This window comes from Ctenopharyngodon idella, chromosome 4 (genome assembly GCF_019924925.1).
Source record: "Ctenopharyngodon idella isolate HZGC_01 chromosome 4, HZGC01, whole genome shotgun sequence".
Taxonomy (NCBI): Eukaryota; Metazoa; Chordata; class Actinopteri; order Cypriniformes; family Xenocyprididae; genus Ctenopharyngodon; species Ctenopharyngodon idella.
In genome coordinates this window covers 29,254,205-29,267,713 of record NC_067223.1, presented here as the reverse complement: position 1 = coordinate 29,267,713, position 13,509 = coordinate 29,254,205, and the positions used below count along the sequence as shown (strand labels likewise).

The window sequence follows — 13,509 nt, the reverse complement described above, 5'->3', positions numbered from 1 at the left end:
ACGTTTGCAGGGTGGAGACAAAGAAATGTGAATAGAGCAATTTGCAGCATATCACACATGAGACAATAGAGTGAAAGGGTACTTAGCACAAATAATTACATTTCATTAGGAGTCTCTTCAGTCAAACTTTAAACTTTATAAGACTCTGAAAAGAATCTCACACCAATTTCTGTAGTTCTCCAATTAAAACAATTTCTGTAGTTCTCCAAGTCAGCAAGTGAGACAGCAAACAAAAAAAAGATTAATCTGGGCTTAACAGATGGCTGATATGAAGCAGTTTTGATGTGATGTGTTAGTCTTACGAGTATGATTTTTATATGTGCAAGCAGTAGTACTAAAAAACATCGAAACAGCTGGAAGCCCTTGGGTTTAAAGAGGTGGACGAACAGTGTGGTGCAAGAAGCCTAGTACAGAGAAGCACTGATCAGAGAAAAAAAAAGGAAGGGAGAAGTCGAGCAAGGCATTGGCAGCAGCAACTGTGAAACAGATCACAGCAGAGCTGTTCGCATGAGCTCAATAATCTGCCTCCATCACGCTCTCAAGCCTGTATATATAAACGCACCTATGTGTCCCTCTCAAGCTTTTTCTGTGGCCCCCTGTCACCTCTTATCTTGCTTATGACTCTTATTTGGCTTATCTCCATCACGCAATGGGCTTTTCCAGAAAGGAAAACATACATATCTTACATATTCTTGTCACTTTCCTCCACTTTCACTACACATTAAGGTTATTTATTTGTTATATATTATATTGTATATTCTATAAAATCTTTATCTGATGTTAACTGTAGGTAGTTACTTTGGGCATGGCATAGTGTATTAAGCAATAAGCCATGAAAGGCCAATATCTGAGACTGGACTTCAATTGAATTCTATATTAATGTGCCAAGAAACTACAAACAAGTTAGGCTACAGAACTTAAAGGGTGAAAAAATGAAAATTCTGTCATTAATTACTCACCCTCATGTCGTTCCAAACCCATAAGACCTTCATTCATCTTCAGAACACAAATTAAGATATTTTTGATGAAATCTGAGAGCTGTCTGACTCCTCAATAGACAGCTGTTTACGTCCAGCGCTTCCAGGTTCTACATCAGAAAACTGGCTCAGTATTGGACGTAAACAGCATATGAGAATGACACAGAAGAGAAGCTATTGTTGAATAAAGTCATTTTTGTTTTGTTTTTGCGCACAAAAAGCATTCTCGTCGCTTTATAAAATTAGGGTTGAACCACTGCAGTCTTTAACAATGTCTTTAGTATCCTTCTGGAACTTGAAAGTGGTGGTAAAATTGTTGCCTATTGAGTAGTCAGAGAGCTAAAATCAAAAATATCTTAATTTTTGTTGATTCGAAGATGAACGAAAGTCTTCTGGGTGTAGAATGACATGAGGGTGAGTAATTAATGACAGAATTTTCATTTTTGGGTGAACTAACCCCTTTAAGTTCATGTCTGTTAACTTGACTGACAAACAACAGTTTGTGCTGATACAAAAGTGCTGATATTTTTTATTACTCAGCTTGTCTGTGTTCGCTAAATATAATTTCACAGTTCACAATATTAAAGGGATAGATCAAAACGAAAATGTTTTTTTCAAACTAACATGATTTTCTTTCTTCTGTGGAACACAAAAAAAGGTATCTTGAATAAAGGTTAAACTGTTTTTGTTCATAAAAAAGACAAAACCATACTGGTCCACTTTGACTTTAATTGCACGGACAAAAAAAAAAAAAGGCATTTTCATGTTCCACAGAAGGAAGTACATTTTACAAGTTTGAAGCGACATGAAAATTTTAGTACATTTAGATGTACAGGAATAATTCATCCTACAGCAGGTGTTGGAAAACAATGTTATGCAAAATTGATGACAACTTAATTAAACTATTGTGCAGTAAAAACATTACCAACCCCAAACATTTAAATGTCAGTGTATGTATGTATCACACTCGCCATTGTGCTGTTTTCTGAATATCAGCATGACTGTGATTGGCCAAGGCCAAAGATCTGACAAGCAGATTATATGTGTTACTGTACAACAGCTAGAATCAGATTAAATACATCTGGTTTACTAATATCTGTTTAACATCTACAAATAAAAATATGGAAAAGTGGTAGTTTTGTGTCACATATAAATGGTATATAAATTATGCATTTAATCACACAGACACTGGACTCAGACCAAGCAATCTGTCCAACAAGTTGTAGTCGGACATATGGCCTTCAGTGTCAAAGCACGGATGTTGTGCCAGTATGTGTCAGCAGAGAAACACAACCAACCTGCGCAAGAACCTCTATGTTCAAGTGAGCATCTGGTAACAGTAAGCTGATCTTAGATTTGAGTATCTGTAAATGAAAGCATATGAGGGGAGCATGAGTGAGCGGTCACTGCGTCTTTAACAGCTGTCTCTCTGCAAGTGTTTTCCCTTGAGTTCTGCTGTCATCTGTCACACGCTGGCTTTAAAGCTGAAGTGTGTCATTTCTGCACCACCAGCGTCACCAAATGGAACTGCTAAAATAATGATTACTTTGAAATAGATTTCTTGAATACTCCTCATCTGCCACTGGTCAGGCAAACATATAGTCAGTGTCCCAAACTCACACCAATGGTTGAGTGTCCAAATATATATGAATCTCATTCTTTCAAGGAAGACAAAATATACTGAGGAATGTAGTGCTTGTTTGCTTATTTATTTATTTATTTATATGATTAAAAGTATCAAATTCATAATTACAATACTTTTTAAAAAAGTGTTTTTAAATAGTTTTTTTTTTTTTTTTCAGTGGTATTTAAATAAATAAATACATAAATACTGAAACATCACTTTCGAAAAGCTGTACTGACAGTATATAGCGGTTTATCTTTCAAATTTCGTTGGCGTAATGGTTTCCAAAACATCACTGCGCCCAAAGCTCTACAGTCAGAAGGTCATGTGTCGACTATTAACCTCTACACAATACACTAAACACCACAGCGTTCACCGTGAGAGGTGAGTAAATTACATTCTTGCTGACAGGAAGTCTCAGATCCACTCTGTCTCCGACAGGCCTCTTCTCCTTCCCTACACCATGACTGACTGGAGTCCAAAGGTCTCCTCCTTCAGCTGCTGCTCAGCGTGTGTTTACTCATCAGCTGTCCTCGTTAATTTCCTACACTAGGAGACGGCGAGTATTATGGTCTGCTGTAGATTGGTGATGCAGTATCTTTTAACTTGTTTTAACAGTATTAATGTTATGATTACAACTTGTCATCCACCATCTTTTCACTATCTCCGACATTTGCATGCGACTGTCACATTTCACCACCTTAAGGCTGGAATACACTATACAACATTTGCCCAGATTTTTGCCCTGATTTACAGTCTGGACAAGTTGACGCTAGTAGCCGAAAGTTAGAGCAAGTCTGCAGATTTGAGTTGTCAGATTTCACTGAAAATCCTGTATTGTATGATAGTCACAGACTCTTTTTAGCTTCAAAGTTTGATTCCATCCAGTCAGAGGATATCAAACATGTTTGATATTTTGAGCTGATTTTAGAAACATATTGTTTTCATTTGTCACATGTCTCTTAGCAACAAGGCACATGTTTCTGCATGAGTTTGTTGTTTTCGCAATGGTAGTTTGCGATCCTCAATTATTTAGTGTATGATGCCCACATATTCCTCTGTAACTATTTACAAAGCCAGAAAGTGTATGATGCCTACAGTGTTTTAAAATGTGTTCAGAAGTTGTGTAGTGTATTCCAGCCTTTAGTGTCATTCACTTAGCCTGGTTAGATGTGTTAGCCACTGCTTATTCACTATGGTAAAATGAACGAATAATGAATGTATAAATACATCAGTAGCACTATATTTCACAGTCCTGTTCCCCATGTACATACTATGTACTTATAGTAATTACAATAACTGGGTAATAACTAGGTACTAACCCTGATCCTACCCCTAAATCTAACCTTAACCCCTGTAGTTACCCATGTAGTACCCAGTACTTTCTTAGGTAAGTACACTAAGTACATGTAAGTGCATGCACTGTAAAATAAAGTGCAACCAATATATAATATCTGCAAACGAGCAGGAGGGAGAGATCAACTGTAATAATACAAATAATACTCATTAATACTTAAAAAAAATTATTGGAATCAGCAGCTGAAATCTGATACAATGTAACTACATGTTGTTAAGCAATAAGTTTTAAAAAATGATAAACCTCACATTTCAGCCTTTAAACCAATTTTTAAGAAAAGGGATGAGTCAAAATTATAGAAAGTAATGATTCTAAAATTATTGTTCTGAACAAAAACAGCAGACGGGCTGAATGAAAAATAAAAATTTAGTGACGCTTACGGAAAAGCAAAAATATAGTGGTTACCCCAGTTTCTCTTTCACACAAAGCAGTGCTGCTCTTTGAAACACAACATATATTACACATTATATAGAGGTAGAATGAAACACATGCACATACAAAAAAAAAAAATCTAATTCCACTTAAAATAACTAGAATTAGAACAAAGTCTCAAAATAGCCAATAATCTTATGACCATTAATTAAGAAGTTACAGATCCAGGTTTATTATGAATCAGACATGACCAAAAATTATTTGCAGGTCAGTGAGGCTTTCAAACTCATTACCAACTCTGAACAATTCACTGACCGAGCGAGTCTGATTTAAACCGGTAACTCACGGACGAAACTGAAAATGTTTTGTGACTCCTTTTTTTTTTAATCACGTATATCATTTTCCTGACTGCTGCAAATGACAACTACTGTTTGAATTACTGTCTCAAATTTAAGCTAATGCTTTGGTTTGCGTTTGGATGAGAGAATCGGTTTGAAAAGAAATGCAGGCTGTGGTGGTCCTTCAAGATGACCGTGTTGATTTGCAATACGAGACGAACAGACACAAACTCCCACAGTCCTGAGGCAGAAGCTGCTTTGTGGTGTCCTGGCCTGAGGGTTGGACATCACAGATAATGGCTTCTGCAGTGAGCTGCCTGCTTTAACACCCATTTCTCATTTTCCCTCTTCAGGGCTGAGAATACAGATGGATTTGCTCCTAATGGATCCACACGTGTACACACAGCAACCAGCTCAGCTAGCAAGGGACAAACAACGCAGTCATTTTTCCAGGGGCTTAAGGTCTTCCTATTAATAAGTCATAACCCTTCAAGCAAGCATTTAGTTTGACTTTAAAGAGAACAGACTGCAGAGGAGGACAACCACTGGCTCATAGCTGCATGATCACATAAAACCCTCCCAAATATGCACTCTAAATATCCTCTCTTCAACTTAAATCTACGTTTGAATATGAACTCTGGTACTTTCTGCTGAACGAACCAACATCGGTTTACATATCCTGTTCATGACTCATTATTTTAAAAGGATGTTCTGGGTTCAATGCAAGTTAATAAATAACTATTCAAAAACATGTTTACACACTTACAATAGAAGTCTATGGTGACACAGCCACAAAACTAAAAGTAATTCAAATACTATTACAGATCAAACTACAGGAACTACATCTGTAGAACCAGAACTTTATCCACCTAGAACAATAGTCTCAATACTAAAAGTCCAACTTCACAGTTCAAATAAGACATCATGTTGCACAGAATAATACATATTAATTATATTTCTACTTTTAAATTCACACCTGCCCTGTATGAGCATTACTGTAAAGTGTTTTTACAAACTGAGGAACCATTTTCTGTAGTTATCAGCAGCGTAACACAAACATTGTTCAGAAAGCTATATTTGCATTTAGCTTTGAATATTCTTTTAACGAAGGTTGACGCATAAACAAAACCCTTTTATAGTTACTCCACAATGTACATCATAAAGTGCCATCTAAAATAATCAAGCATTACAATAGCAATGATATCACTCTCTATTGTCAAACATAGGAGGGAAATACAATACTTGTAATTAACAACTTTTTCTACCCTATGCTTCTAAACGCAAGTGCTCTCCTGAGACCTGAACACAATTACGCACGACTGAGACTATAAAATCACGCTAAAACTACACTCCGAGTTAACAACCACTCTAAAACACCGACACACACACATGCAGAGAGCACGGCGCTGCCGACGCTAACAACTTGCAAGCAAGTGTTCAGAGCTATCAGCAGCCATGGTGTGAAGGTGTAAGGAAAACAAAGGGTGGAGAAAAATCATTAGCACCTAAGAGAATCTGCTTTGTACACACAAATTACCGCAGTAATTAGAGACAAAATACCACAAAAGCTTTGGAGGGCCTGGAGAGCATTTCAATCTAATACCAGTGAGGAGGGTTGATTCGCTGCATACAAATGCTCTTTATGTGTGAAGAGACAATTGTCTAAACCCAGTGTGCGTGAGAGTACATTTCTGTCTTTACGCACATCAAACACATCGCCATAATTGGGTGTTTCTTTAACTGCGGGCACTTTTGTGTCCCAAGGGATGAAATTTATGAAAACTAACAGATTCAGGTTTTTTTTTTCCTCTGCATTTGTCATATCAAGGTCACATTCAGACAGTCTTCAAAAGTTTTTTTTTTTTTTTTTCCCAGCCTTGGACTTTCAAATATTGAAATAAATAATACATGACTTATTAGGCGTTTATAACTATGTAATTCTAAACAAAGAGTGAACTAATTAAAGCATTTCAATATTAATTTAGTGAAAACAATTTATGTGTGTGTAAATTTATAACAGTGTAAATGAAGAGTACGCTTCAGATAAAATATGACAAGTAATGTGCTAACAAAAATGAAATATCAAGGTAAATATCACATGTGAATAGGGTTGGGTATTGTTTGATTTTTATCGAGTCCGATTCTGCTTGTCAATTCCAATTCTTATCGACTCCTCAAGTCAAACATTTAGATATCAAACATATTTATTCAGTGTCTTTTTAAAAAATATTCTGTTGCAGTTGAATAACATGAACAGAAAATCAGCAGCCTACAGAACACTTAGACCTACAAGAGGAAATTTTGCCTATGGTTTTTACAAATATGCCACAGCAAAAACAACTAGACTAATATAAGTTTCAAACATTAAACAGTAATAAAATAAGAACAAACAAATTAGTAATAGCATAAATAAATACAACTAAACAAATTTCAGGTACAGAAATTGAAATCAAATGTAAAATAACACCGCACAGTTTTCTTTTCATAAATACAATATAGATTAATCCTTATTAAAGTCGCAAAAGATGTTCAATCAAGATCAGTGAATGATTTTCTTTTGTTCTTTGATTAACTAATGACAGGCAGCATGTTTATTAGGCTGCGGTCACTTTAAGACTGAACGCATGGATCCGAAATACTGTTACACATGCATTTTCTTTCTCATCTGTTCATGTTCACTTGAAAAAAATTTGACAGTGTTTACAAGGATATATTGATGTTATTTTGTGCATACTGGTCTGTTTAAGCACAAGGAAACATAAAAGATAAGTCAATTCCGGCCTGGAACTACCTTTTCTGCAGTGGAAATGCGCGGAACTGTTTGAGAACGGACACAGGCTGGGAACACGCACCGGAACAGTGGCTCTCTGTGGCCGCGCTTCATATTTGTGTGATGGCACGAATTCCCTTTCACGTCTTCTTGCACGTAAATTGTTTAAAATCAAATTAAAATGTGAACACAGGAATCGTAAAGCGGAATTGAAATGCACATCTTATCAAATCCTTGGAAATTTGGAAACCGGTTCTCAATACCCAACCCTACTTGTGAACTTGTGAATTTTTGTGCATGATTTCCAACAGGTGCAATTTTGTTCAATTATTCAGAAAGTGTGAATATTTAATTTTGTGTAATTTTGCATTATTGCCTATAGCTTAGATAAGCAGCTGCCTTCTAATCCCGAATACTCTCAGCAAACTTGTTTATTTTTTTTAATAACAACAAAAAAAGTTCTATTTTTGGCAAATGTAAAGGCCACACCAAAAATGAAATGAATAAAACTGCATATTTACACCTGTACAGTAGAGGGCGCAGCTCAAACAAAACCTTTCAGCTGTGCTGCAAATTTTGGATTAAAGAAGAACAGGATACAGAAGTTCAACACTCTTATTTCTAAATCTAATATAAAGTAATTTTTGCTTATTAGTATGGTTGAATTGGATCACTGAAGGTCAGCAAGACATTGGTTAATAAAGATTAAAAACAAAGTATATTTGTGTAATTTAATACATTTATTACAGGTTTGCGTAAAATTCCTACATTGTATTTCACTGTTTTTATACGTTTTGAGGAACAAATGCATGTTCACATTTAGTCTAGAACTATAATAAACCTTCATGTTTACTTACTCTGCACTTTATTTCTCTCAACATGGGGACAGGAGAGCTGTTAGTCAATAAATGTGAAAAAGTAACTTGCGTTACTTATTTGAAAAAGTAACTTCGATATTTTGTTGTAAATTGAAAAAGTAATGTGTTACTTTACTAGTTACTTGAAAAAAGTAATCTGATTACATACCTTAAGTTACTTGCAATGCATTACCCCCAATACTGACCATGACACAAATTTATATTTAAATATATAATTGAATACTTCTGGGGGGTTTTTTCTATGTTAGAATTGGCTTATTCACCAAGGGTTCATACAAAGTCGCGTTAGAATTTGGCAAAAAGTAGGTATATTTGGAGGCAGCGTATTAAAGTTTCCCACCTTTTGGAACTTCATGTTGAGAGCGAGCCAATGACGCTTAAAGGGTTAGTTCACCCAAAAATGAAAATTATGTCATTTATTACTCACCCTCATGTCGTTCCATACCCGTAAGACCTTCGTTCTTCTTCGGAACATAAATTAAGATATTTTTGATAAAATCTGATGGCTCAGTGAGGCCTGCATTGACAGCAATAACACTCCCTTTTTCAATGCCCAGAAAGCTAATAAAAAACTTATTTAAAACAGTTCATGTGACTACAGTGGTTAAACTTTAATATTATAAAGTGACGAGAATACTTTTTGTGTGCCAAAAATAACAAAATAGCGACTTTCTTCCACAATATCTAGTGATGGGCGATTTCAAAACACTGCTTCATGAAGCTTTAAAGCTTTAAGAATCATTTGCTTCGAATCAGTGGTTCAGAGCGCCAAAATCACATGATTTCAGTAAACGAGGCTTCGTTACATCATAAGTGTTTTAAAACTTCAATAGTTCACGTGACTTTGGCAGTTTGATTCACGTTTCGAACCACTGAATCAAAACAAAAGATTCGTAAAGCTTAATGAAGCAGTGTTTTGAAAGCGCCCATCAATAGATATTGTTGAATAAAGTCGCTATTTTGTTATTTTTGGCACACAAAAAGTATTTTTGTCGCTTTATAATATTAAAGTTGAACAACTGTAGTCACATGAACTGTTTTAAATATGTTTTTAGTAGCCTTCTGGGTATTGAAAAAGGGAGTGTTATTGCTGGCGATGCAGGCCTCACTGAGCCATCGGATTTTATCAAAAATATCTTAATTTGTGTTCCGAAGATAAACGAAGGTCTTACGGGTGTGGAACGACATGAAGGTGAGTAATTAATGACATATTTTTCATTTTTGGGTGAACTAACCCTTTAATAACTGTGCCTATAGGAAAACAGCTGGCTAGTTTTTGGAACAAATCAATCAAACTCTAAAACTTCAAAATTGGCCTTAGCAAGACAAACAAGTTTGCAATTTTTTATTCCAAAATGTGCAAATGACATTTTCTAATAAAAGTTATCATAAAAAGGGCAAAAATAATAAATTACCTTCCTCTCCTATTGTCGAACACTGTTAGCAGACAAATTAAATTAACCAGGTAAGTGTAAAAAATGTGTTTTAAGTGAGTTTAATTTCAAAGTCCACAAGGCCAAAAGAGTAAATAGTTGCAGAAACACCCAATTACAGAGTCTTTTATCAACAAGGAGAAAAAAAGCGACAGACCAGGCCGCACGGGAATCTTTTGCCGTCTTCTGGGAGAGGAATGTGGAAATATGAGGATGAGAATCGCAACCACCTACCTTCATACCGCAACGTGTGTCTGCTGCGTAAACAGCACGGGTGTTTTATGGCCTTAAATCAATTAGAGACGAGGCAGGCAAGACAAAGTAAATGTGGGGCGGGGGGTCGCTTTGCTTTCCCATGACAATTCGAGCACCGCCAGGCCCTTTGGATAAGGAGGTTACGTCCTGCCTGTGGTGCAGAGTGAGAATATTCATCATGGATTTTATTCCTGGACAGGCTGAGCGAGGAAAGGCAAGGAGAGGAAACGGGACGGGGCACCTACACGCAGGGGAATCTCGCCGGGACACATTCGTCTCTTTCCCAGCGGTGCTCTCAACTCTCTCTCTCTCTCACACACACATATACAGAGTGAATGTATCAGGCCCGACCGCTGGCAGATAGGGAATCAATTTACCTGAATCCCGTCCAGGAGCTTGCTCATGCACCAGAAGCTGTCAGCCTCGATGTTCCGCAACACCTCTTCCTGCAAGCTGGAAACATTGAAATTTTCCACCTCTTCCTCTGCAAAGAGCCAAAAGACAAAAGAAAATAAGAAAGAGACAGAGAAAAAGAATAAGAGTGAAAGACAAAGAGAGAGAAAAATGGAGAGAGAGACAAGAGTACAGAAATATTCACACTATATACGGAAACCTTCAAATGTCAGATACGGTAGAATTGGGGGCATAAATACAGAAAGGATTTTTCTGTATTAAAACAGCTTAAAACAGCTTTTGCTACAAGTTGTCACACAGGAATGTCCTTCAGGATAACTGAACATTGGCAACAAGCATTTACACTCGCATTGCCAAAAACTCAATCTTAAAACATAGTGCTTGGCATAAGATGCAGAAATTAACAGCAAACTGTCCTAGAAAAGCATAGTCCATCATTTTTTAAAGGATGCTACACAAGACCACGTGCTGGATATATGCAATTTAAGCATTTTGTCAATAAAGAACTAATCTTGCAAAAAAAAAAAAAAAAAAAAGTCAATAAAAGAGGAAATAAAATAAAATAAAATAAAATAAATCAATCCTGTACAACAAATCTTATTTTAAAATAAAATTAAAGAAACAAATCATGAAAGAGGAGAGGCTTATATACAAGAGTATTTTTTTGTTCATGTTCACTTGTCGTTTTTTAATAAATAAGCTTCCCATTGATGTATGGTTTGTTAGGATAGGATATTTGAAAATCTGGAATCAGAGGGTGCAAAAAAAAAAAAATCTAAATATTGAGAAAATCACCTTTAAAGTTGTCCAAATGAAGTCCTTAGCAATGCATATCCACTCACAAAAATAAATTTTTGATATATTTACAGTAGGAAATTTACAAAATATCTTCATGGAACATGATCTTTACTTAATATCCTAATGATTTTTGGCATAAAAGAAAAATGGATAATTTTGACCCATACAATGTATTGTTGGCTATTGCTACAAATATACCCGTGCGACTTATGACTGGTTTTGTGGTCCAGGGTCACAAATGTTTTTTGGACCTCGTTTTACAAGCCTCTTGTCCTCCATGAATTTTTCATTGCTGTCAAATACAATTCTATATAAAAAAATAAAAAAAAAAATTGAAAAAAAAATGTGCATAAATGTGTTTAGTATGTTATTATTATTATTATAAAATTGTGTATGCTTATTTTGCACTCTCTCATACACACACAAAATATACATTTCAGTGTTACTTTAGATTTAATGATATCATTTTTATTAATATTTTGAATTTTTTGATAGTTTTTGTTTTTTTATTTTTTCTATTTTCATTTAAAGTTAATCATTTTATTGTGGGGTTTTTTGTGTAAAGGTTTTTTTATTTTTATTTTTTTTTATATATGTCTATATAGTTCTGATTATTTTTTAGTTTTAATTATTTTAGTACTTCAAGTTAAACTAAAAGAAAATGAAAAATGATTCCGTGGCAACTAGCTGAAATAAAATTTCAGGTTTTTAAGTAACTTTTTTTATGATTTTAGTTTTAGTTAGCGACAATAGCACTGTCACATTTAAATGAAGGAAACCTCTAATTCAAAATCGATAACCCTTGCATGTTTCCACATGGTTTATATGGCATTGTGATAAAGCAAGTTGTGAACAGGTTAATTATTTACCATACCAAACACAAAAATCAGTTTCTTCACTAAACATCATCATTTTCCTGAGGCAAAGGCCAATGTAACTGTAGATTTATTTAGTAACCACAGCGAATGAGTCAAACCACAGCTCTGACAGGCAAGTCACAGGTTGAGCAGAGGAAGGATATCATAGAACCCCCCCCCCCCACACACACACACACACACACACACACACACACACAGTGCTGCTCTGTCTCCTTGGCAACATGAGTCTAACCTTAAAGAGTACGGCGAGCTCTGGCTGACAGGACCAGTGGGCTGCTGGGAATATTCGCAGTGCTGCAGTTTAGCGAACGGCCGTCCAGCTTCCGGGCCGCCCATTGCATTAGTACAGACTAAAATGCCACTGGTCATCTACGCTCATCACTGTCTGCTGTCAGACAGGTCACAGCAGAGAGGAAGCCAAGATGGTGTATGATTCCCGAGATAGGGCAAGAAAATGTAGGAATCTGTAGAGTTTAGGCCTGAATGACCTCCAAATGGCAGACAAACTCATTGTGCTTTCACATAACAGCCTACTGCTCAGGAATGAAAGTACTCACGAGGCTTCCAAAGTGTGTTTGTTTGTGTTTGTGTTTGTGTGTGTGTGTGTGTGGGGGGGGGGGGGGGGGGGGGGGGGGTTGTAATAAGGCAGTGTTAATCTCTTATGTGAGAGTCCCTTAACAGCACTTTCACTCATCACAAAACAAGGACACACAAAGAGGAGCTGATCAGAGCACAAAACAAGACAACAGCACCTCCTGTGGTCAACTGTGAATTTGCAAGTAAATTTCATGTTTTTGTTATTAGCAGCAGTCTTATATACAGTGGCCTCAAAATGTATTTGGACACTTGAGTGACATTTAAAAATGTTTGAATGTCATTGCAGTAAAGCCTAATTTATTAAATAGTTACTTAATCATTATAAAAATAACCTGAACCTGATGACAATATGCAATTTGATGCAGTTTCTGATATTTATATGGACAAAAAGTAAGATGAAATTTTGAGAGCTTGTAATGTAAATCAATGAGATTTGTATAACAGTACAGCAGACTACTTGCATAGAATGCTTTATATATATATATATATATATATATATATATATATATATTATATATATATATACATACATATATATACATATATATATATATATATATATATATATATATCAGTTGTCACTCTATATCTCCCAATAATGTCTTAGAAAGATGATATTTTATTGAGTAGTTTTATGATCAAAGCTCTGTAGTTTTTATTTTTATTTTCTAAAAAAAATGATGTATGGATAATCAAGTAAACCTAAGTTGCTTCAGTCCAGTAAATGTTCATCTTGAAATAAACAACAAAAGTTATGCTTAAATTTTACTTTATAAAAATAATTATTCCACAGCAAAAAGACAAGTGTATCATTACCT

At 35.5% G+C, this 13,509-nt stretch overlaps 1 protein-coding gene across 3 annotated transcripts in view; it reads right to left on the bottom strand.

Moving 5' to 3' along the window:
- tbc1d22a (TBC1 domain family, member 22a) overlaps positions 1-13,509 on the bottom strand; it is a 157,957-nt gene that overhangs the window by 82,937 nt on the left and 61,511 nt on the right. For all 3 annotated transcript variants that reach the window (XM_051890141.1, XM_051890143.1, XM_051890142.1), the window contains one exon: positions 10,382-10,488. In XM_051890141.1, the coding sequence (XP_051746101.1) occupies positions 10,382-10,488 (107 nt within the window). The remainder of the gene's footprint in view (positions 1-10,381; positions 10,489-13,509) is intronic.